The 25620-nt window shown below is 41.8% G+C and overlaps 1 protein-coding gene and 1 long non-coding RNA gene across 3 annotated transcripts; one reads left to right on the top strand and one right to left on the bottom strand.

Moving 5' to 3' along the window:
• Nucleotides 1-2670: 2670 nt before the first annotated feature.
• On the bottom strand, nucleotides 2671-4287 carry LOC134293721 (uncharacterized). Its single transcript, XR_010000682.1, has 2 exons — nucleotides 3972-4287; nucleotides 2671-3080 (listed from the first exon to the last, which is right to left on the bottom strand). It is a non-coding gene; the product is annotated as an uncharacterized LOC134293721 (long non-coding RNA).
• Nucleotides 4288-13158: 8871 nt separating this feature from the next.
• Nucleotides 13159-25302, top strand: LOC100557568 (cytochrome P450 2G1). 2 transcript variants are annotated; one of them, XM_003222845.4, is made up of 9 exons: nucleotides 13159-13367; nucleotides 15795-15957; nucleotides 16041-16190; nucleotides 17241-17401; nucleotides 19898-20074; nucleotides 20648-20789; nucleotides 21801-21988; nucleotides 22392-22533; nucleotides 24283-25302. In XM_003222845.4, exons 1-9 carry the CDS (start codon nucleotides 13188-13190, stop codon nucleotides 24462-24464), a joined length of 1485 nt encoding a protein of 494 aa, XP_003222893.2. In that variant the 5' UTR covers nucleotides 13159-13187; the 3' UTR covers nucleotides 24465-25302. The 2 variants fall into 2 exon arrangements, with proteins under 2 accessions (XP_003222893.2, XP_008112050.2); XM_008113843.3 differs by lacking the exon at nucleotides 22392-22533.
• The last annotated feature ends 318 nt before the right edge of the window (nucleotides 25303-25620 follow it).

The following is a 25620-nucleotide window of genomic DNA, read 5'->3' on the forward strand; positions in this document are numbered from 1 at the left end:
TCCTGTAGTTTGAAGCCATTGTTCCGCAAACAAGCTTGCTCCCTCCTCCCTATGACTTCCCCTCACATATTTGTACATGGCTATCATGTCTCCTCTCAGACTTCTCTTCTGCAGGCTAAACATGCCCAGTTCTTTAAGCCGCTCCTCATAGGGGTTGTTCTCCAGACTCTTGATCATTTTAGTTGTCCTCCTCTGGACGCTTTCCAGCTTGTCAACATCTCCCTTCAATTGCGGTGCCCAGAATTGGACGCAGTATTCCAGGTGTGGTCTGACCAAGGCAGAATAGAGGGGGAACATGACTTTCCTGGATCTAGATGCTATACCCCTATTGATGCAGGCCAGAATCCCATTGGCTTTCTTAGCAGCCGCATCACATTGTAGGCTCATGTTTAACTTGTTGTCCACAAGGATTCCAAGGTCTTTTTCACACATACTGCTGTCGAGCCAGGCATCATCCCCCATTCTGTATCTTTGATTTCCATTTTTTCTGCCAAAGTGAAGTATCTTGCATTTGTCCCTGTTGAAATTCATTTTGTTAGTTTCGGCCCATCTCTCTAGTCTGTTAAGATCGTTTTGAATTCTGCTCCTGTCTTCTGGAGTGTTAGTTATCCCTCCCAGTTTGGTGTTGATGAAGGTGTATTGGGAAAATATAATACTTGTATTGGAAATCATATATTGAATGTAATCATGTTAAAGAAATAGATATAGAGAAATGTAATCACCAGCAGATGTGTGCTAGCCTTAGGAATACTCTGTTCAGCAAAATAACTGTATAACCATAGCAAGACCAAAGTTCACTGAGACATCTGTTAAGTGTCAACAAGAACAGATAAAGCTCCATGCTAATGGACAAAAGACAAATTAAGGCTTTTTGGGATGTCAAGACCTGGCGCCATGAGGGGAGTGCTAATAGGTCACTAACAGCTGAGACAATTGGAATTCTCCTTAATTAATGAGCACCCCAAATGGATGAGATGAGAATTCCAATGCTAATAGGTCTTTGACAGCTGAGATAAGGGGATTCTCCTTAATTAATTAATGGATAAGGCGAAGATTCCAAAGATAACGCCCTAATGGAGGGGTAGAGGTCTTGAAAGTAGTTTATATTTTAGAAAAATGCCAAAATAAGCTTTTTAGTTAAGTGCCCAGTAAGACTTTTTTGACATTAATTGGTGATTGATAATACCAGTGTGACGCAGAAGATGGAGGAAAAAGGGTATATAAGAACTTGTGATCCTCAGTTATGGTACCTTCGCTTTTCTGATTACAGGAGAAGGTCTTTTTCTTTATTGCTGTATTCTCACTGGCCATTGAGAATAAAGATGTCATTTTTTCTACAGCCACCAGGAACTCTCTTTGTCTCATTGCCTCAAACCTTTGTCTGCCATTTCAGTGTCATCTGCAAACTTGATGATCGTGCCTTCTAACCCTTCATCTAAGTCGTTAATAAAGATGTTGAACAGAACCGGGCCCAGGACAGAGTCCTGGCATGTTTTCGAACTGCTAGGTTGGCAGAAGTTGGAGCTAACAGCGGCCGCTCACACCACTCCCGGGGTTTGAACCTGGGACCTTTCGGCCTGCAAGTGCTTTAACACAGTGCTTTAGCTCAGTGCTTTAACACACTTCGCCACCGGGGCTCCTTTTAAACTCTGACAACAGGGCAATTTTGGATTCTTTGGAACTCACCTAATCCATGAACGAAATCATCCACGGTGGCCAGAAGCCCTCCCCCATGAACACCTCAGCATGGTCCACCAGAGCTTCTTTGATGGCCTTGTAGCCATAGAGGACCACCATGTGCCGTGGGCCCAAATGGATTGTGATGACAGGCCCATATTGGTCTCTCAGCTTTAAAAGAAAACAGCCACAAAGTGAAGATCCTCTTCTGAGCTAGCGCCTTGCTACAAGGTTACCATGCACTACTGCTCCATCTGGCCAATACTATCTGCTTGATGGTCTGTTGCTCTCCAAACTTTTAAGACAGGGAATGGGGAAGGCATGGTTTTCCAGATATTGGATAGGCCTATAACCATTTCACAAGCTAGCATGGTGTTGTGGGTTTGAACACTTGATAGTGACTCTAGAAGGTTCAGTTTTTCACTTGGCCATGGGAACCAACTGAGTGACCTTGGGTGAGTCTAACATTCTCAGCCCCAGAAAAACTCATAGTAGTGTTGCTTTAGGGTCACCATGTCAGAAACCATATGAAGGCACACAACGACCACACCAATAGCAAACCATTACGCCTAAATCCTATTGTTAGTCCTAACTAGAAGGGAGCCATTACATTAATTGGATTTACCTATGTATCAACACATTGTTCAACAGCAGAGTCAATGGATCACCTCAAGTTGGGGTTCCAGTTGTGCCACTGCACATCCTTACATGGCATATACCTGTCCTTCAGTACCTTCCATGGACCATTTTGTTGACTGGGGTTGCAAAGACAGCTCTTATGCATTTGCTTTTGCACCATGAAACCATAAATTATCCTTCTGGCACAATGATCATTAGTGTCCCAATGTAGCATTCAGCAAATGGATGGCATAGTACAATAATCTCAGTTTGGTTCAAAAAGCAATGTCACACTTAACCCGACATCCTGTTATTGACACATGTAGATGAAAGTGGCACTGAGCAGTGGAGTGTGAAATCGTCTTATTCAACGGATGGAGGTATATGCGGAATTTACTATTGCACACATGGTAGCACTTTGCCTCAATGCATTTTCTCCATACATTGCACTATAGATTGTAAATCACACATATTGCCCATTGATCCACATATGTTGGTATTCAGAATTCCCCCAGCAGATATTTACATTTTGCCCACTTCAGAGCACCAAGAGTCATCTTTGTCCTCTCACACCAAGATTTATATCTATTTGCCCCAGAAAGAGCTATGTTCAACTTGCTAACTTGGCATGACTGCAAATTCTCAGAGAGGCAACTTGAGACTTTTGTGAATTGCTGCACCTTCTTGGGAACAGCTGCGCCCAGGTAATTCAATATGTGTTTTGTGGCACGCATTCCATGGGCATGTGATCATCATCTTCTGGTAGTCGGAGAAGGTTGTTTCATCTGATTTGAAAAAAATGCACATTTTGTTTTGGTTTGAATTATTTTCAACTTATTGTAACTTAGCCTTTCCTTCCCCCATATTTTAAATATTTGATGGTGCAAAAGATACAAATGAATGATGAGAAATGCTGAAAAGCAGTGAAATGTAAATGGGGAAGAGTTAAGAACCACCTCACTGCTTAAAAATATATGCTGCAAACAGTAAAAACTTACAAATGAATTCATGGCTGACTTAAATGTGGCAATCAAAATGGTGGAAAAATTGACACCGGATATTAGTCTAGCGATGGGCAATGTGTGATCCTCACATTGTTATTGTGCTTGACCTCCATTTGTCCATCACTGCATCAGATAAATAAAAGTTCGTGGCTAGATAGAGTATTAAGAAAGAGCAGAGATTTTGGAAAGATACTGTATACATATTTAAATAAACCAAATATTTAAATAGAAGCAGTTGCTTAAATAGACTATAGGGGTTAGTGCAGGCATGGGCAAACTTGGGCCCTCCAGGTGTTTTGGACTTCAACTCCCACAATTCCTAACAGCTGGTAGGAATTGTAGGCTGTTAGGAATTTTGGGAGTTTAGTCCAAAACACCGAAAGGGCCAAAGTTTGCTCATGCCTGGGTTAGTGGTTTGAGGGTTGAACTACGATTCTTGGCCATGAAAACTGATGGTGTGACCCTTAGGTGACACTCAGTCACACTCAGGATGGAGTGACCCTTGAGTGACAGTCACAGAGGAAGGCAATGGAAAATTCTGAATAAACCTACAATGAAAATCCTATGATAGGGTTGTCTTAGAATCACTGAACATTAAAAATGATTAGAAGGCAAATGACAATAAATATTCTACTTTAACATTTTATTTAGAAGTACAGTAGACCTACATACCTTGGGACCAGTATCCATAGTTTCATTTCCACCCACTTCAACCAGCAATCTCTGTAACATTCAAAAGCAGGATCCTTGTCTCAACTCCTCCTCATTCTGGAGATCATTAATAAGAAGGAGTTTAGAAACATCTCCTTGCCTCAATTGCCAGGAGAACAGACCGCTGTCGCAGTGGCTGCAGGATTGGGGAACCTTTACAACCTGAGCAAAAGCGGCACAAGCATGAGTACATAGGTTTTGGGAATATGAATCTGTAACTGTAGGTCAGGGGTCCCCAAACTTTTTAAACAGGGGGCCAGTTCACGATCCTTCGGACAGTTGGAGGGCCGGACTATAGTTGGCCACCGAGCAATAATAATAATAACAACAACAACAATAAAAAGAGGGTTGGAAGAGACCCTTTGGGCCATTGAGTCCAATCCCCTTCTGCCTTTGTGCACTGAAAGCACAAGCAAAGCACGCCTGACAGATGGCCACCCAGCCTCAATGTTAATAATAACAACAACAACAACAATAATAATACAGGATTTTGGAACACAATACTCCTGACCTCACAATCGTGTTAAAAAACAAAGTATGGATTGTCGATGTTGCAACCCCATGTGACGGCAGGATTGAAGAGAAACAACTGGAAAAGCTGGCACGATATGAGGATTTAAAGATCGAATTACAAAGACTCTGGTACAAGCCAGTCAAGGTGGTCCCAGCGGTGATCGGCACACTGGGTGCAGTGGCTAAAGACCTTGGCCTGCACTTAAACACAATCGGCGCTGACAAAATTACCATCTGCCAGCTGCAGAAGGCCACCTTACTAGGACCTGCACGCATTATTCGCCGATACATCACACAGTCCTAGACACTTGGGAAGTGTCCGGCATGTGAACCAGTACAACAACCAGCAGAGTGTCTGCTGTGGACTCATCTTGTTGTGTTTCAAATAATAATAATAAGGGTTGTAAGAGAAGAAGAGACCCCTTGGGTCATTTAGCCCAACCCCCTTCTGCCCTTGTGCCATGGGGGCCGGATAAATGGCTTTGATGGGCCACATCTGGCCCCCGGGCCTTAGTTTGGGGACCCCTGCTCTAGGTTATGAGTCCATAAATGTAATTCTAAACGCCAGGCAGAATTGCGAAATGCAATTCTGACCCATATCTTCACCCATTCCTCATAGGAATTTGGAAGGTTCTACAAGACAGCAGCTAATTGGAATGGATTATTCCCTGGTGAACAGCTGCCAGTCAAGGCAATAAATAGTCCAACCTTGCCAGAGGTAGGTTCCCATGGGGGGGGGGGGGGGGAGAGAGAGAGAGAGAGAGAAATGAAAGAACCCTCTTACCTTTTTGAATGAATTCAATATCTCATTGGCTTTCAGGTCTAACAGGTTGCCCAGAACACGGAGGGGAGTGGGGCCTGGCTGTAGGTATCTTCTTTGGGCTATTTGGCTCCATGCTGACAGGAGGATTAAGGTGGAACAAAAAACCACCAACAAGAGCGAAATCACTTCTCCCACGTCCACTGTGTCAAAGAGGGCTGAGGTGAGCTCGGCTCTGGATTTTAAGAAGAAAAAGAGCTACAACCACCCTGGCAAGGCCCTGGTGTAATAAAAACATAAAGCAAAACAAAAGGGATGGGTGTGTCACACCCTTTCTAGCAAACTTATCTCCCTGGCAAGATAAAGGTGCACATGGGCAGGTGCCCTTAGCTGCCAGTGCCCAGATAGTAAACTTGCTGTGCCGTGTGAGATTGACATTCTGTGCAGCAATGTAAATGTCTCTGGAGAAGAAGAGGATGGGTCAAATGCAGGGCATCTGAAGGACTATGTTCTCCCATTTGACTTTTCCCAGCATTGGAGATCTACATGGGAAGCGTCTCACCGTCCCAACAATGTCATTGACACATCTAGTGGGAACAGAGGAGGGGAGCTTTTTGGGGCTATACTCAAACCCTGAAATTCTTTTGCTAGAGAGGCAAGAGTGCCATGTCCTTCAGTATCATTCTGTAAGCAGATGAAGACTTCTGGTTTTTTTGGAAGGTTAGGGGGACCTGATTGATTATGTGGGGAAGGATGTTTCTGTTGTTTACATCTGTTGTTTTGATTCTTAATAGTCTTAACTTGAAGTGATGTGAAATAATTGCTGGGATTTCTGGTCTTAGTTATGAATGCATAGCCTAGAAATACCCATTCATAACTATTTTATATATTTACATACTGTATATACTTGAAGATAAGCCAAGTTTTCTGCCCTTTTTTGAGCTGAAAAACTTCCCTCAGCTTGCAATATATGATACATTTCTCTCTCCTCGTTCCCTCTCTGATCAGCGTGTTTTCTTTTCCAAAGCCTCCCTCACTCTTAATGTTTTGAAAAGGGAAAGGAGAGAGAAACCCTTGATTGTCAGGAAGAAGAAGAAAAATATCTAGAGATTTTCATGTACCTGTATATCTGTATCTATATACATTATTTTTATATACAAATTTTCCCCTCACATGTTTGCAAGTCTCTGCAAATCCTATATAGATATAATTATCTTTATATAGAGATGTCTAGATAGATAGATATGAATATAGATATATAGGGCTTGCAAATTTTACAGGGGGAAAATGCACATACAAATATATATAGACATGTCGAGATAGATATGAATATAGATATATAGGGCTTGCCAATATTCCAGGGTAAATGCACACACACACACACACACACACAGATGTCTAGATAGCTACAAACATAGATATATAGGGTTTGCAAATATTGCAGGAGAGAAATGCACATAGAATCATAGAATAGTAGAGTTGGAAGAGACTTCATGGGCCATCCAGTCCAAGCCCCCGCTAAGCAGCAGGAAATCACATTCAAAGCACCCCCGACAGATGGCCATCCAGCCTCTGCTTAAAAGCCTCCAAAGAAGGAGCCTCCACCACAGCCCGGGGGAGAGAGTTCCACTGTCAAACAGCTCTCACAGTGAGGAAGTTCTTCCTCACGTTCAGGTGGAATCTCCTTTCCTGTAGTTTGAAACCATTGTTCCGTGTCCTAGTCTGCAGGGCAGCAGAAAACAAGCTTGCTCCCTCCTCCCTATGACTTCCCTTCACGTATTTGTACATGGCTATCATGTCTCCTCTTAGCCTTCTCTTCTGCAGGCTAAACATGCCCAGCTCTTTAAGCAGCTCCTCATACGGCTTGTTCTCCAGACCCTTAATCATTTTAGTTTCCCTCCTCTGGACGCTTTCCAGCTTGTCAACATCTCCCTTCAACTGTGGTGCCCAAAATTGGACACAGTCTTCCAGGTGTGGTCTGACCAAGGCAGAGTAGAGGGGGAGCAGGACTTCCCTGGATCTAGATGCTATTCCCCTATTGATGCAGGCCAGAATCCCGTTGGCTTTCTTTAGCTGCTGCATCACATTGTATATAGAGAGACAGGGCCGGCCCCACTATTGAGGCACCTGACGCTGCCGCCTCGGGCGCAGGCCCGGGGGGGCGCCGTCAGGCTGGGCGGGAGGCGGGGCACCGCCCTGACGGTGCCCCGCCTCCCGCCCAGTGCGCCCTGGCCCGTCTGGCCTTTTCTAGCTGGCCAGACTGCAGCGGAGGTCCCTGCAGGCCGCAATCGCAGCCTGCAGGGACCTCCGCTGCAGTCTGGCCAGCTAGAAAAGGCCAGACGGGCGAGCGGGAGTAGCGTGGGAGGCGGGGCCAACTCTGGCCCCGCCCCCCCGCCCAGCGTGCCCTGGCCCCGCCTCCCACGCTGCGTGGGAGGCGGGGCCAGGGCACGCTGGGCGGGGGGCGGGGCCAACTCTGGCCCTGCCCCCTCACTAATCGCCCTGGCCCCGCCTCCCACGCAGCGTGGGAGGCGGGGCCAGGGCACGCTGGGCGGGGCCAGGGCGCGGGAGGCGGGGCCGGTGGCGGGGGCGCTTTTCAGCACCCCCGCTTCCCATTAAAAAATATCTCCGGCCGGCCCTGTATAGAGAGGATTTACCAATGTTTCAGGGGGAAATACATATGTGAAATCAGTATATATAATTATGAATCTAGCTCTGCATTGTTTATATAGGCATTGAATGTTTGCCTGTTACTATGTTGGAAGCCGGTTTGAGTCCCCATGGGGATATTATTATTATTATTATTATTATTATTATTATTATTATATTGTTGATACCATATTATTTTTGTTGAACCCCCTTTTCTACTTACAGAGCCAGTTTAATGTTTTTTTCTTTGAAGTAAGGTAAATATTCAAAAACATTTAACCTCCTGCTACCTCATTTAATGTAATTTTACCCTGTTTCCCCTAAAATAAGACATCCCCAGAAAATAAGACCTAGTAGACGTTTTGCTGAATTGCTAAATATAAGGCCTCCCCTGAAAGTAAGACCTAGCAAAGTTTTTGGTTGGAAGCATGCCCACTGAACAGAACACCAGAACATGCAGGATCTGTAAATGTACGTACCATAGAGTGTTGTACATGAAAATAATGGTAGTAACAAGAAATTCTTGATAGGATTCACAGTTTGTCTGGTTATGCTGATTTGTGATGACAACTACTGTACAGTATATAATAAATGTTCATTTTTATGTTCAACAATAAATGTGAATTCCCTGAAAATAAGACCTAGAGCATCTTTGGGAGCAAAAATTAATATAAGACACTGTCTTATTTTCGGGGAAACACGGTATCTTTATTTTGAAATTTACCAGTAGCTGCACCATTTCCCACCCTAGGCTTATACTCGAGTTTTCCCAGTTTTTGTGGTAAAATTAGGTGCCTTGGCTTATATTTGGGTTGGCTTATACTCAAGTATATGCCATAATAGGAATTATAAAAGCTTACATTGCAGAATTGGGACTGACATTTCTATCACTAGCCCTTGCAAACAATCTCTAGTGCGAGGAGGAATTACGAAATGGTTTTTGCTTTTGATTGCTGTGTCTCAACTGATAGAAAAGCAGACCTCAATTGCTCACAGCACCTTCTGCCTGGTAACTAAGGACTAAGTCTGGGTAAGCTAGAGGACACTACTCAGCTATAAAACTATGTTGATTGTGTGATTAAAACTTTATCACACCAGCTTGAGATCTCATAAAACAATTACATTGTTTAAGCAATTAGATACATCCTGGATTCAAAATGAACATTTTCACACATTTGCTGCCATCATGCAATCTTTGTTGATTCTAGAACACATGATTCTGCACAGCCAAGTTGGTGCCTCCTTCCTTTCATCTGCAGTGGTGATGAACATTATTCGGGAATAAAAAAGGGATGGGAGGAAGATCACGTAGTAATTCCAAAACTGCTGTGGAAGAAAAATATTGCACCAGAAATAGTGCTGCAATGATAATGACATTGGAGACATTAACAGATTTCTACTGTTAATGAAATGACATGATCCAAGAATGAGTTGGATGCAATGCGACTAAGAGTAAGACACAATGTTATGTGGTAATCGCCAATGGTCTGGTGTGATGGTCTGGTTTGGCGCTTTAAGGAGTCTGTGTTGCAACATACACTATTAATTGTTCATTTTAACAGCCTCGTGTGATAATGTCCTGAATTAAGTAGGATTTCCACTTTCATCTGTATCCCTTTTACCAGTGTTAGTCTAAATGTGTTGGCCTGAAAGGGAAGGCTGCAGGATCTGCCAATTTAAGTCAAATTCCCTTGTACTTTGGAAATTCACAAATGTTCTTCTTGATGTGAGCAATTCTGTATACACAGCAAGGCTGTTTGCGGAGAGATCTCCAGCCGCCAAGAAATTTCTTACTTTGCCCCCTGCACATCAAGCTTTCTTTCTCCAATTTGCCCACAAAACCTCTGCAGAAAACTACTGGGCTGGCATCTTCTTCAGTATTTATGGAATCATAAGCTAGATTTATAGCCTTAATTTTGCTCTTCACATTTATGATTGTTGCACCATTGCCACAATCACAAATGCTCCCTAAAACTCATCTTAAAAAGCCAGACAATCACACCAACTGAAGGAGTTCTGCAATGTTCGCAGATGGAGCATTAAAGGTATTTGACCTTAAATACCAATTTTTATTTATTGTGTCAGAAGCAAATTGAGAATACAGTTATATAAAAAACCTACTATACCTACTAGGATTGACAAACACGAAACTAGACATAAATGAGGAAAAGATATTAAACTACTTAATCAAAGGAGCCAGAATTGTATTTGCTAGGGTATGGAGATCAAACCAGATACCAACCACCGCCCAATGGTTATCAAAGATATGGGATATAAAGAATATGGACAAACTGACGTTTTTGATGAGAAAGCACCAAGGCACACCAATGAAAGAAACGGATTGGTCACATTTTGAGGAATACACAAGATTAAGAATGACCCAAGAGGGGAAGGTGACCTAAGAAAGAGGAAACCCCAAAAAAAAGATAATAAAACCGCAAAAAGAATATCCAAAGAAGAGAGGACTTCCCTCCTCTGAGAAAATCAAAGATCTCCCACAACAAACAACTAACTACAGGGATTATCAAGAGACGATACTTCACCACAAAATCAATCATTTCACTAATCCTCCCATAGGCACATCCATCCCCATCTCTCCTGCATGATATCCTTCTCCCCCACCCAAAGCTACCCTATTTTTACCTCTACTATTCCCTTACAACAAATTGATTTTCATCGATCACTATCATGCACCAAAAGATATTAATAAAAATTATTAAATAATAATAATATATAAAAAACCACAAACAAAATTAAAAACTTGGCATTATGCTAAATTTCCTTTGACCAGAAGCTGGCCACTTCAAATGCCTCTGGTGTTGCTGTAAGAAGGTCCTCCATTGTGCCTCAGACTGCATTGTAGTAAGTGGTCTGTGGTTTGCTCTCCTCCATACTCATAGATTGTGGACTCCACTTTGTTAAGATTGGCTCTGCATCTCGTGGTGCCAGAGCACAGTCTGTTCAGCTCCTTCCAAGTTACCCAGTCTTCTGTATGCCCAGGAGGGAATTTCTCATCTGGTCTCAGCCACTGATTGAGGTTCTGGGTTTTTATCTGCCACATTTGGATTCCCACTTGCTGAAGTGTTCCTGTGAGTATCTCTGTAGATCTTAGAAAACTGTTTCTTGATTTAAGTCATTGGCATGCTGTCTGATATCCAAACAGATGATGGGCCGGAGATGTCACTGCCTTGGTCCTTTCATTACTGGCTGCTACTTCCTGGCGGATATCAGGTGTTGCAATGCTGGCTAAATAGTATAATTTTTCCAGTGGTGTTGGGAGTGGACATCCTGTGATAATGTGGCATGTCTCATTAAGAGCCACATCCACTGTTTTAACATGGTGAGATGTATTCCACACTGGGCATGCGTATTCAGCAGCAGTGTAGCAAAGTGCAAGGGCAGATGTCTTCACTATGTCTGGCTGTGATCCCCAGGTTGTGTCAGTCAGCTGCTGTATGATATTATTTCTAGCACCCACTTTTTACTTGATAGTCAAGCAGTGCTTCTTGTAAGTCAGAGCATGGTCCAGAGTGACTCCCAGGTATTTTGGTGTGCTGCAATGCTCCAGTGGGACATTTCATAGGAGATTATTTCCTAACAAATGTAGTAAGTAAATTACCTGTTTTACATTTCTTCTTCCTGCCTTGCCATGCTTTGCCAATATTGCAGTTGCAGAAGGAAGATCTTGAAATCTAGCCACTTTTTTTGTGCTTGGTTTTTGCTTGGGGCTGGTGCCAGCTTGATAACTGATATAATCATCAAAATGAGAACTGGCTTGAGAACATAAAACCAGAGCCAGGTTTCTCTTTCATAGCCAGAAAAAAAAACAAAGAAAAGAAAGGTGGCAATGCAAACAAACCAACTCTGTTTTTTGGCATACTAAGTGAGGCTCTTTTGTTGACAGAGTTCAGCTGTGGAGTAACAGCAACCAATAGGCAATACTTTCTCCTAGGCAGCTTGCTTTCTGCTCTCAGTTTGAAGTAATTCAGATGTCACTTGATAGCATACTTCATAACTGATTTACCTAACAAGGGCTTATGCAATACAGCTACTGATTATGAAAGGAATAAAGATGAGTGGAAAAAGGAAAATGGCCAAGCCAAAGATCACAAAGTGACAGCCAAACTTTGAACTAATAAACGTCAAGGCAGCAGGGTTAATTTGGGAATTGGGAATTCCAGAAAGGAAATAATCAGGGCCAGCTAACACCTCCCAAGAAACCATTCTTCCAGAAAGGAAACTCAGAAGGGAGAGAAGCAGTGTGTACTACCAAAGTCATTACTATTATTATTATTATTATTATTATTATTATTATTATTATTATTATTATTGTGTTCCTGTGAACCGTAAAATTGAACACAATCTGGCTCCAAGTATTCAAAAACACTAAAATCAGAATATATAAAAATTACTGTGGTATAATAAAACAGAACAATACAATCTCTAAAATCAGAACACTAAATAAAGAACAACAGTGAAAACGGCAATTCCAGACAGGAAACAGAGCCAGCTAACACCCCCCAACAAAGTATTCCCATCACCAAAGTCTGGCAAATCCTCTGTTTCCTGAGGGCCACCCCCCCCTTTTTTTTTGGGAATATGCGCTCAAGCACTGCATATGGGTGCTTCTTCATCTACACAGACAGTACAGGCACATAAAATATCACAAAAAACAACACTCTGAAAACACGGGAATTCCAGACAGGAAACAATCAGGGCCAGCATAATACCTCCCAACAAAAAAATTCCCTCAGGGAGGAAACAGCCAGGCTTTAAAGCTGCAAGGCCATCACATGCTAATCATTTTGGCTAATTGCAGCATTTATACTTGCCTCCAACAGAAAAAAAAGAACAATCAGAAATATTGTATATTCACAAGCTTTTGGAAGTAATATCCCCTGATGGCGCAGTGTGTTAAACAGCTGAGCTGATGAACTTGTGAACCGAAAGGTCACAGGTTTGAATTGGGGCAGTGGAGTGAGCCCCCACTGTTAGCCCCAGCTTCTGCCAACCCAGAAGTTCAAAAACGTTATAGAACCATGGAATCATAGAGTTCGAGGAGACCACAAGAGCTATGCATCAGTCCAACTCTTTGCCATACAAGGATAATTACATTAGATTCAATTTCCAGAGACTGAGATTTAACATGTTTGCTCTGTATAGTTATGTAACACAGAAGGCGGTGCCCAACAGATCCGAATAAAAGGCTACAGAGCACCAGCCAGGTGCCCGTACTCTGACAAAAGAAAACTTTCACCATGGAATGGTCTGGGGCAGTCACTGCCCTCCTTGTTGTCTATGTTTCATGTCTTCTGCTCATATCAGCAAAGAGGAAACTTTCTCAGAAGGGGAGACTTCCTCCAGGACCTACTCCCCTGCCCCTGATTGGGAATTTCCTACAAATCAAGTCAACCAAAACCTTACAATCTCTTCTCAAGGTATGGACACTTATGGACCTTTGGTGGGTTTGACACAACTATAATTGTCATAGTTCAGTGCTATGGAATCACAGCAGTTGTAGTTGTATGAGGTCTTTCGCCTCCCTTGCTGAGAGCTGGTGTCTCACTAAACTACAAATACCAGAGTCCAATAGCATTGAGCCATGGTAGTTAAAGTGATATCAAACTGCATTAAATCTATACAGTAGATGTATCGTTTATGATTTCCTATCTGGAATTCCCTGTGAAGTTCATTGCAGTCTAAGGTGAAGGCAGCAACACATGAAGGATGTAAATATTTGACTATTTTGACTTCACCTGTGAGGTTAAGCGATTTTGTACCATTTTCTCTTCATTGAGGAAGAAAGAAACTAGATGAAATTCTTACCAGTACAGTAGAGTCTCACTTATCCAACATAAACGGGCCGGCAGAATGTTGGATAAGCGAATATGTTTGATAATAAGGAGGGATTAAGGAAAAGCCTATTAAACATCAAATTCAGTTATGATTTTACAAATTAAGCACCAAAACATCATGTTAGACAACAAATTTGACAGAAAAAGTAGTTCAATATGCAGTAATGCTATGTAGTAATTGCTGTATTTACAAATTTACCACCAAAATATCACGATATATTGAAAACATTGACTACAAAAATGCGTTGGATAATACAGAACATTGGATAAGTGAATGTTGGATAAATGGGACTCTACTGTATTTATGGATTCTGTAATGTTTTGGGACTATTGTGTGCAGAAACGTGTGTGAATTTTAAAAATTCAAATATTTGAGGTTTGCACCAAATTTTCAACAATTTTGTAAGAAATGCCTAGATAGAATTTCCATCTTTGGGGAAAAATGTGAACAATATACACTGTGTTCAGAAACCTATGCAGATTTTTTGGAGTATGTTGCAAAAAGCACTTATTTTGCACACAAAACTGTGGGTTTTGAAACAGGATTATTTTTGGGAAGGAAGGCAAAGTATTTTCCATACAAAAATTAGAATTTTCATCCAAAAAAAAACCAACATTGTTTCCAGATGTCAAAGTGGAGAGGGCTGTACAGATTTGCTTTTATTGTGAAAATACTGGCTAATTTTGCATTCAAACTTGTCTGTGTATTTGTAAACAATTTTTTAAGATAAAAAATGTGACATAAACTTTTACAAACAGTATGACATTTACTAGGGTCATGCTGCTTCTTGCACCAGAGCTTGATAGTGGGAAGACATTGGATGCTCACCAGCACCACAGAAGTCCTTGACATAAAAGCTGCTTGGCTTTTAAGGTGGGTTTGGTGAGCATTTGTGGCCACGACAATCAGGGCTGTAGCCAGAAAAAAAATATTCGGGGGCAGTTTGAAACTTTATTTTAGCGAATTATGAAGAGTAGTTCCATAACACAAAATAATTTAGAAATCAGGCTTTTTTGCTTTTTATTATTCTGTTAAAACTAAGAAAGATTATTTTATTAAAAAAAGAAAAAGAAATCAGGCTCCATGGATAAATTTCAGTGGACACTCAAGTCAGATAAACTTCAATGGACACTCATGGGGATTTGGTTAACCAATTAAAACTCATCAATAAACCAGGGTGTTTTTTTTAAATGGGGGGGTTGAACCCCCCAATCCCCTCTCTCCTTGGCTACAATCCTGATAATGATATCATGATCATGGTGTAGTGGAAATAATTACGAGGTAATAAATTGAGATTTCAACATTATAACTGCCTGAGAAAATACCTGGAACCCCTTTTAATCTCTCTAGCCCATTTGGGTTTTGTATGCAGATTTCTTGAACTTGTGCACAGATAAGGTTCATTTCCAAGCCAATACCTTGGGTAAGCCATTTTAGAAATGACTGAGAAGACTGAAAATTATCAAAACCTTCTAAAGATGGGCTATACTCCACGAAAGTTTAAGTCACATTAAACACGTTTGTCTTTAAGGTGACGCAAGAATGTTGTTTTTGTTGCATCAGATTATCATAGCTACCCCATAGGAAAATTTCCTTTTCTAGAGAAGCTAACATTTGATGCACCAAAATGTGTATTGGCCAGTGTATTATTTGGGCTGCTTTCTCACTGAAATAAGAGAAGCTTTGGACATGTATGAATTTGGATGAGGAAATTGATGTGTGAAAATTGGAGAAGCAACTCACTCCCAATGCTCCACCATTAAGCCTCTGGGCCCATCCAGACTGGCCCTTTATCCCAGGATCTGATCCCAGGTTTTCTGCTTTAAACTGGATTGTATGAATCTGCACTACCAGATAATCTGGGATAAACAGAAAACCTGGGATCAGATCCTGGGAAGGGCCCTCAGTATCCTGTGAAATGTGCTCCTTGACCCTAAATCCATCTACTTCAAAATGTCTGCCTGAACAAGAAGATTGTGCCAGATATGAGAGGTTTATTTCTCCCACAGCTGCGTGATGAATATGGCTCTGTTTTCACTGTCTATTTTGGAACACGTCCAATTCTGGTCTTATGTGGGCATCAAGCTGTGAAGGAGGCCCTGATAGACAAGGCAGAAGAGTTCAGTGGAAGGTCTACTCTACCTACGCTCGAGCGGAACTTCCAGGGACATGGTGAGGCATCCCAATGGTCTTTGAAATCAAGTTTCCCATTCTTTCTTCTGCTTGTCCCATGATTTCTTTTCTGGGTCTCTCAGGTGTGGTCTTTGCCAATGGAGAACGGTGGAAGCAAATGCGCCGGTTCTCCCTCACTGTCTTGAGAAATTTTGGAATGGGGAAAAAATCAATTGAAGAGAGAATCAAAGAGGAAGCCCAGTTCCTGCTGGAGGAATTTCGGAAGATGAAGGGTAAGTGAGGTGCCAAAGATAGGTTTAACTCATTCTGATCTGTGAAAATACTACATTCTCTAATGCCAAGGAGGATTACAGCTCCTTCTGCCCAAAATTTAGAGGACACAATGTGCATTGGTTCCTCCTCTAAGCACCCTTGACAACTACTGTGGACTGATGGTTCATTCATTCTCTTTAGTTTTCCCTAAGAGATTCGTACTTACTCCCAGGTTGGAGTAAGCTCCCGACCGTTTAGTAGTCTAGCTTGCTGTTGACTTATGCAGCCGAAAGACAGTTGCATCTGTCAAGTAGAAATTTAGATAGCGCTTATGTGGGAAGACTAATTTAACTAATTTACAATGCCATAAAATCTCCAGCAGCCTGTGGAAGAATGAGAAAGTACTCCATCAAGGACTCAGTGTCACAAGTGGACAATGAAGCGGTAGCTCCCCCTGTGGCCAGAATCGAGCATACCCTCATGAAGCCAGAAGATGGAATGTTAAATTGCCTCTGTGTGTGTCGATATATGTCGTATGTCTAATGGCACTGAATGTTTGCCATGTATATGTGCATTGTGATCTGCCCTGAGTCCCCTTCGGGGTGAGCAGGGCAGAATATAAATATGGTAAATAAATAAATAAATAAATAATAAATACGTACGTTTTTAACATGACTGATATTTTATACTGCCTTTTTACCTGTTATATTTTGCAAGCTCTGTTTTATCCTCCTTGCAACCTGCTTTTAACTGTTGAATTTTACAGTGGTTTGTATATATGCCTGTTAGATGTTGTTAGTTAAGTTTTTTAAATGACTGATCTTTAATATGGGCTTCTTACCGGTAAATGTGCAGTTCCTAGCACTTGTTGCATTTGTGTCGCTGCACCTCACAATGTGTATTTTGTACACTCTGCTTTATCCTGCTTGCATCTTACTTTTTAACTGTTGGATTTTACAGTGTTTTGTATAGACGTTTGCTTGATGTTGTTTCTGTAAATGCATATGACCATTGGTTGGGGCATTAATACATTGATTGATTGATCGATTCTCTTTGGTGTTCTGCCTCAGAAAAGCCTTTTGAGCCCACCTACTTCTTAAGCCGTGCAGTCTCCAACATCATTTGCTCCATTGTTTTTGGAGACCGCTTTGACTATGAGGACAAAGAATTCCAGGCTCTCATGGAGATGATGAACAACAGCTTCCGGGAGATGAGCACAGGCTGGGCCCAGGTAACCCATACCTCTTCTTCTGCCTATTAAATAAATGAATCTTGGTGCTACCTGTTAGTAGGAACCTTCTATCTGGCGGAAATGCTTCCACCTCAGAAATGTTCACTACCGGGAGCTGAACACAGCCCGGTCCCAGATATTCCAGAAAATCTTTGTCCTTCTCACCTCATTTCCCTTCATTATCCCCGAACCTATGTACTTTTTGATTCAGAGAATTTTTGTCCTCTTTTCCTCATGTTCTCACTTCCTGGCATAGCTATCTTTCTACAGAACACTGTCTTCAACTGTGCTGATGCAGTTTTCCAGGCTCCCACATTCAACTTGTTTTCACTGCCAAAATTCTGACCCCCTGAGGTCAGTTTCCTCTTTCCTGGTTAGAGAAGTCTCCCACCTAGTGACTGAGAATAATATTGCAGGCAACAGGTACTTAAAATAATTATAATTTAAAATATAAATATCTACTTTCCTTATTGATATATTTGAGCAAAACCTTTACCCAAAGGTCCACAATATCATTCAAAGTCTTCTGGGAAGAGATGTTTCTGAGAACAGTGCGGGCATAACTAGGAACCATCTGTTTGACTTTGGTGATGGAAAAGTGAACTAAGGTTAGCTGTAAATCTGAAGAAAAACAATCCTTTCTAACAGGAAAGAAGGTATGTTCAACTGGGACATCATGCTGTTGTTGCAGTTATATGAGGGTTGAATGAAAAGTAATGCCTCCACCTTTGTGACTCCTCAATAGATGGCAGTACTGGTATGTGGCAGGTACTGGCTTGTTCAGTAGAACTCTACAGTTCCGTTTGGTGGGAAGCCTTAGCACTGAACAGTTGTGTTGTTAAAATGCGAAGAATGGAACCCTGTGCAGACGGTCAGTCAATGCGACTTAAGCAACGTGCAGTCATTGAATTCTTGACAGCAGAAGGTGTCACCCCAAAGGAGAAAGGCGTCACCTTGATTCTCGTAACATGAGAGGAGTTCCTGGCAAATTTCAAGTCTGTGCGCTTTCATTTCAGGCATCAGCATCCTGGGTACCCATCGTGCACAGATCTTTCGATAGCCACGCAAAGCAATAATGTGACCCACACGTTCTTGTGAAATGCCGATTATGCTTGAAATTTCTCGCTGCGTCATACAACGATCGTCCTGAATCAATCTGTCCACCTTTTGCTTGTGAAACTCGGTGGTTGCTGTCACAGGACGTCCAATTCTTTGTTTTTCATGCAAGTGAGATGTTCCCACCTCAACATCTTTAAACGTACTTGCCCAATGGCGCACAGTACTCACATCAACACAATCACCATAAAAACAGCTTGCATTCTCTGATGAATCTCCTTTGGGGTGACAACTTCTGCTGTTAAGAATTCAATGACTGCATGTTGCTTAAGTCACATTGACTGACCGTCTGTGCAGGGTTCCATACTTCGCACTTTAACAACACAACTGTTCAATGCTAAGGTTTCCCGCCAAATGGAACTGTAGAGGAGAGTCTTCTGAACAAGCCAGTACCTGCCGCATACCAGGATTGCCATTTGTTGAGGAGTTACGAAGGTGGAGGCATTATTTTTCATTCATCCCTTGTACTAATGTTAACTGTGATGTGTTGCATTTTAATATAAAAACCCTGGCACTAGAAACCATGGTTTCCATGCCTTCCTTCTTATTGTCACCTTGACGTGGTGAGGGGGCTTGCGTGTTCCAATGAACCTGTGGGCACAACCAGGAGTGGCCACAGGAGAGGATCCAGACCAAGAACAATCCCAAGACCCAAAGACCTCAACGGCGGAGCAGGCGGAGGATAACATGGTACAGGTTACAATGGCTGTGAAGGCGGAAGAAGGCTGCAACAGACTGAGAAGCCACTCTCGTGTTAATCACACCACTGCTGGGACCTCACTCTGTGAAGACTGTGTGTTGACCGGCCATGCACCGACCTCCACACATTAAAAAAAATCACGCACAGGAGTCTTCCAAGAAATGGAGGACCATCATCCTCGAACTATGAGGGATCGCCTAAGTAAGTCTTATTTTTGGACTTCTGCTTTCTTATCACAGGATCTTTGCTCCCCAGCTGTTTCTCTCCTCCTGTCTGCATGCCTTCCTTACGCTCAGTCCATATCTTCTCTACCAACAAACTCCTGCTGTCATTGGGCAACTTATGAAGCTTTCAGATGGCCACATTAAGTTGCGTCTGTAGATGATTATCCCCTGAAATCATTGAATGTTTGCAAATTCAATTTTGAGTTTACACAACCAAGCCACTACAACCGGGAGGCTCACATATTTTGGGGGAATATTGAGATGTAACTACTACTAAGAACAAAGCTGACTTTTGCATGCCACCTTTGCTCAAAGAGGTATAACAAGTTTCTCTACGCTGTATTTAATTGTACTCAGACTTTCCCAGACATCCTTCCAAAGTGAAGTAAAAAGCTCTTGATTTTAGGGAGGAATATGACAGATAACCCACTAGGCATGGTTTCTCTCCTCATGCAGTTCTATGACATATATGTAGACTTCCTGAAGTACTTCCCAGGGCCTCATACCAAGATCTACAATATCTTAGAAGACATGAGAGTCTTTATTGCCAAGAGAGTGAAGAAAAATCAGGAGACCTTTGACCCCAACTTCCCACGCGACTTTATCGATTGCTTCCTCATCCAGATGGAAAAGGTACATTGTTGGCACGTGAAGGCAGTGAGGGTCTGCAGCAACTGTGCAGAATTCCAGATATTTTGAACTGTGAATGTTGCTGATTGGGGTTCAAGTAGATGATGTTTCTCACCTTCCTGCTAGCAAGCAAGGCCATGACAAGGCATTAGATGCTTCTGATGGTGGCACACTTCCTTATGGAATGAGTCTGGCACAAATGTCATTCTCCTGAACCCCAGTAACCAACAAAACAGACCTCTATCTCTTGAAGGTCTGTTCCATCTCTGTGAAAATAGTTTGGTTGGGGGCGGGGGACATAACAATTATGGCAATATTTTCAAGATCATGACTACGCAGTGTTATTGAATATTGAGCAGTTGCAAATCCAAAACTCTAGGAATCTGTAACTGCAATGCAGAATGACAGGAAATACACACTTTGCATCTGAAGCACAAATGGGCAACTAGGTTTTAGTGGAGTGGACAGGGGGTAAATGGTTTGCCCAGTTTCATTCCAGAATGTCCTTTACCATTCAACTTGCAAGTAGTTCTTCTTGAAATCATCTTATGGGATAACGTTCTTTCCCGCTTTCAGGAAAAAGGCAATCCGACCACTGAGTTTAATGTCAAGAACCTGGAGCTCAACACACTTAATCTGTTCTTTGCTGGAACAGAGACGGTCAGCTCCACCTTGAGATATGGCTTCCTGCTTTTGATGAAATATCCTGAGGTGCAAGGTATTGTTGTTATTATTGTTATTCTTATCATTAACAATTGGCCCACATTGGCAGGTGTAACCTTTATAGATTTTATTATATGGTATCTCTAAAATCTTTAGGTTCTGTAAGGTGACACTATGGTCACCCTCCACCTTAAGTAGCTCATGGAGTCCCAGTGAAATACCTAGAGATTTGTAGAGATAACACTTATCTAGGAAATTCTAGGTTCTACAAGACAATTCTGTAATCAACCTGGTCACCATTATGGTCAAAGTTTATACTACTTCTCCACATACATTTGAATCCAGTCTGCCCTTGATATCTACAGTTTTTGCATCCACAGACTCAACCAACCACGTCTTGGAAATATTCATTTAAAAAATCTAAAAGGAAACCAAATTGCTACACTAATTTGGCAATCCATTTTGTAGACTTCTCTCATTGCACAGATCCTCTGATTTTTTTCCCCCAGCACTCATCTGATTTGTTCACCATTTTCTATAACGGACTCCATTTTACTACACCATTGTCTGTTACATTTGAGCATTACGGTGAAATAAGGGTCTTTGGACTATAATAAAATGTTGTTGATGTTGAAAAAGCATTCAAGAATTTGGGTATTCATGGGTGTTTTGGAACCAAACCCTGGCATAAGCTAAGGGTCCGATGTACTTCAAAATGTTTGAGGACCCATGGTGTGGATTAGCCATTTCTGAAATAACTGCACAGTTAAAAGATTATTGAGGAAATACATGGTAGTTTATGACTCTCCTCTCCAACAGGGCAACCATAATCCGGCCATGCAAGTGGTTGCTTTGGGAAGGGGTGTTGCACTTCATATTGAAACATTTTATGCCTTATTTAGAATCATAGAGTTGGAAGGGATCCCAACGGCCATCCAGTCCAGTCCCCTGTAATGCAGGAAAATACAACCAAAGGACTTTCAGCAGATAGCCATTCGGCCTCTGTTTACCTATGCTGGAGGTAGAATCTTACCCAAGGGATTAATTATATGCATACATTTAACAGCAAAAATGCATGAGGAAATTGATCGAGTGATTGGCCATAATCGTGTCCCAAACATTGAAGACCGAAGCCAAATGCCATATACGGATGCTGTCATCCATGAAGTACAGAGATTCAGTGACCTCCTCCCTATGGATCTGGCCCACAGGGTTATTCGTGACACTGAATTCAGAGGATACCTCCTCCCTAAGGTACAGTAGTGGGGGAACCGGGAAATATAGGGGGAACCCAGGCATGAGTAAGATGAAATGCAGGTAATGTAAAATGTTCCGTCATCTTCTTATGGACTACTTAACCTAGACTCATGAGCCACCTGGGATTGCCAAGACCCACATTCTTTAGGACAGATAGCCTGCTTGCTCATCTATTCTTGTTAAAAAATAAAGGTCCAGCCTTGAATCCCAAAACAAGTTAATGAAATTCAGAACCAAGCACAGATAAGTCCAACTACTCTTCTAACTTTCAATAAAACACCTACTGTAAATGGAGTTCATAGACCATGGATAGCTGGGAGAATATAGGCATGCCCGTATGAAATGTGGTGTTTCATCTTTGCAGTTCTGTCCTCACAACTCTTTCTTTTTCCTTTCCCAGGGGATGGAGGTCTACCCGCTGCTTACCACTGTCTTGCATGACCCCACAATGTTTAAAAGCCCCAACACGTTCAACCCAGAAAATTTCTTGGATGAGGATGGACGCTTCAAGAAGAATGATGCCTTTGTGCCCTTTTCCTCAGGTACAACTCTTTTACAAATACAGTTCTTGTTTGCTAGTGTTTTTGAAAATACATACTTGCTTTTAAAATGTTCTTAGTCTCTCGTAGCAAACAGCCAACTCTTCTCATGAACTGAGTGTTGCATTTTATGCTTTTATAGCATTAGTTGCTTGTTTCTTGGACAACCTCTACTCTTTGGGCAATCTCACATAGATTACAATAGGCCAGCATATTACATGAGGGATTAATTCCAGGACCTTCATGTCATCCAATTTTGTGAATAATTTAGACCCCGTTTTTAGTAGATGAAATGAACACTTTCTTAAACAAGGCATGATGGATGCTGGCCGGAAGTACACCTGTGTCGTGGGATGGGCTCCATTATACATCGTTTCCTTTGTGTATGTTGGAGCTCAGCAGCAAAGATGTTGGGGATTTCTCAGAGGATGGGAGCGGGGGGGGGGGGGGGATTGGTTTCCCACTGAGGAGTCTGTGTGTGATCATAATGAATTCTCATATAAGAAGCCTTAGATCAGAGAGAAGTGCTGGCAGCTGCAGATGAGACAGAGGATGTTTGGGATTCCAATGTTCCTTAGCAACCTTCTGCCTTCAGCAGAAGATGTGGAGTTTTCTCGCAATATCAGATTAGGCCTCCACACTGAGGAAGTATAAATGAATAAGGCATTTTTAAAGACTCTATGAGAAGTCCTTGAAACCCAGGTGTCAAAGGCATGACCTCATGGCTTCTTGGTCGGGTTTGAGCTTAAATTAAATGATGTTTTCTTGGTGTCTCCAGAACAGACACCTTTGCCGTAGTTTCATGTTCCTGTTTTGGCTCTCATGCGTATGATTCAAGTCTCCTGTATTTGCCTATGTTCCTGTAAGAGCTTTGCCTTGGAAAAGTTCTTGTTTTCATGTTTATGGATTTATGCCTATAATCTTGACTTCTTGGATTCATGTACTTTGCTATTTTGGACTACTTTGGACTATTTTGATCTTTGTATATATGGACTACTGCTATTTTATAGCACGTTTTCTACTGCTTTTTGGGAAATGCGATTTTTCCTTTTGTACATGCCTTTGTAAATAAACTGCTGTAGTTAGATACTACTGGACTCTGGTGTGGTGCTGAGTGAAAGGATGTCCAAAAGCTAGAGTGCAACACTATTACAAGTGTAATAGAAATGGAGGGGGGCTTGTGTGGGATAACTTCCCTAGAGAGAACACTTCCCTATGCATATTAGGTATTCCTGTCTATTTCTATAATATTCAGGTTCTTGGCATGTAAGAGAAATCACATTCAATAAGCTCATATAAGAAGCAAGCCTACTATATTTGCAGAAATTTACAGGAGATAAGAGTTGAGAATAGCACTTTTTAAAAGCTGAGAATGGACATAAAATTTAAAAATCTTTGAAAGCTGGAAATTAGAAAAATGTGATTCAAACTCTGGTTAGGAGAATCCGAGAAGAAATTTTGCAGTTTAGGACCTATTCTTTACATAATTATGCACATAATTTCTTTTGTTGCACACCACAAAGCATTTTCTGCTAAGCAACCAGGATTTTCTGCACATAAATATTTTAGAGCATAAAATAAGCCAGTGAGATGGCTGGTAGGAAGGGAAAGTCCACAAATGCTATGAATGAGGTAAGATAACTTGTGCAGAAAGGAAAAGGACATTTTTAGTTGCATCTCAGGAGGCATCTGTCCAAAAAGCTGCCTGTCTCTGTCCTTGTCTCCTGATAGTTTTTCAACTTTTTCTTTCAGGGAAACGGATGTGTCTGGGTGAAGCATTGGCCCGCATGGAGCTTTTCCTCTTCTTCACTACCACCCTGCAGAGTTTCCAGCTGAAGTCCCTTGTTCTTCCAGAAGATATTGACCTCACTCCTCAGGAAAGTGGCTTTGCCAACATCCCACCCTTCTACCAGCTCTCCATCATCCCACGCTGACCCCGAAGTCCGTTTCTGTCCCAGTCTTGGAGAAAGCTTAATTCCCAGACGTCAAAGGGAAAAACTATGCTGCTTATTCAATGTTTTGGCTCTTACACACAGGGTTGAGTTTTTCTGTAAGAAAATTGCTTCCATTTTCCACTCCTGGGTTAGTGTGTATTGTGCTGGAGTGCTGTTGAAGCCCCAGCTGAATTATAAGGATATTGTTGACCCATTTTAGCATTCCCTATCTTCTGGAGAATCCCAGAAATATGATGCCTTTCCCATTTTATGTAGAGCAGTGGTTCCCAACCTTTTTTTGACCAGGGCCCACTTGACCAGGACCACTTTGATCAGGGTCCACTTTGACCAAGGACCACGTTGGATAGGGACCACTCTCCAACATTAGTACCAAAAGGGTTATGAAATAGTTTTTGGTCAACTTTAGATTTGGTTTGGTTATTTGGGGTGTTAATTCAGAAAATTGAATTTGATAGACCACATCAGTTCTAGTTTCTGATACAGAACATATGGCATCCAGTAGTCACCATCTGCTCGCCCACAGAAAATGATATTTAATAATCTAGAGCTAATGCAATGGTCAGCTCTGCAGAAAGGAGTGGAAATTAATAAAATAAAATAAATAAAGAGGAAGGTGGTTCGCGGACCGGATTTTTGTTCTCACGGCCCACTGCTGGACCATGGCCCACAAATTGAGACTCATATACGTTTTATATGTTTTCAATGTATTCTGTTGTATTCTATTGGGTGTCTTGGGCTTGACCCCATGTGAACTGTCCCAAGTCCCTTTGGAAAGATGGGGCAGGATACAAGAATAAAGTTATTAACCACTACTCTAGAGCTAAGTGTCTGTAAAGTACTCATTGCCTTGAAATTATTTCATTTAGGATCTGTGGTTGGAATTCCCTAAGACTGTTATGCATGCATTCTTTAGCTATGTTAACTGTATATTCATTGATTAAACCATTCATATGTTAAAGATATCCACGACCCTGAAAAAAGAAAAGAAATCTTCATTGACATTTGATACAAGGGATATCATACTACACCACTGTGTATAACATGACTTGAACATCCATGAATTTTGATATCCACACAAGGGAAGCTTGAGCAGATACCTAGGGCCCGCTGTATCTCTGAGCCCTTTGTCCCAAAT

Source organism: Anolis carolinensis, unplaced genomic scaffold (assembly GCF_035594765.1).
Source record: "Anolis carolinensis isolate JA03-04 unplaced genomic scaffold, rAnoCar3.1.pri scaffold_10, whole genome shotgun sequence".
Taxonomy (NCBI): domain Eukaryota; kingdom Metazoa; phylum Chordata; class Lepidosauria; order Squamata; family Dactyloidae; genus Anolis; species Anolis carolinensis.

What these genes read in the sequence shown, in the direction of transcription:
- LOC100557568 (XM_003222845.4), top strand. Translation starts at nt 13,188, where the DNA reads ATGGAATGGTCTGGGGCAGTCACTGCCCTCCTTGTTGTCTATGTTTCA. An exon ending in TGAGCACAGGCTGGGCCCAG is followed by an intron (nt 17,402 to 19,897) that starts GTAACCCATACC and finishes CTCCTCATGCAG; the next exon opens with TTCTATGACATATATGTAGA. An exon ending in GAAATATCCTGAGGTGCAAG is followed by an intron (nt 20,790 to 21,800) that starts GTATTGTTGTTA and finishes TACATTTAACAG; the next exon opens with CAAAAATGCATGAGGAAATT.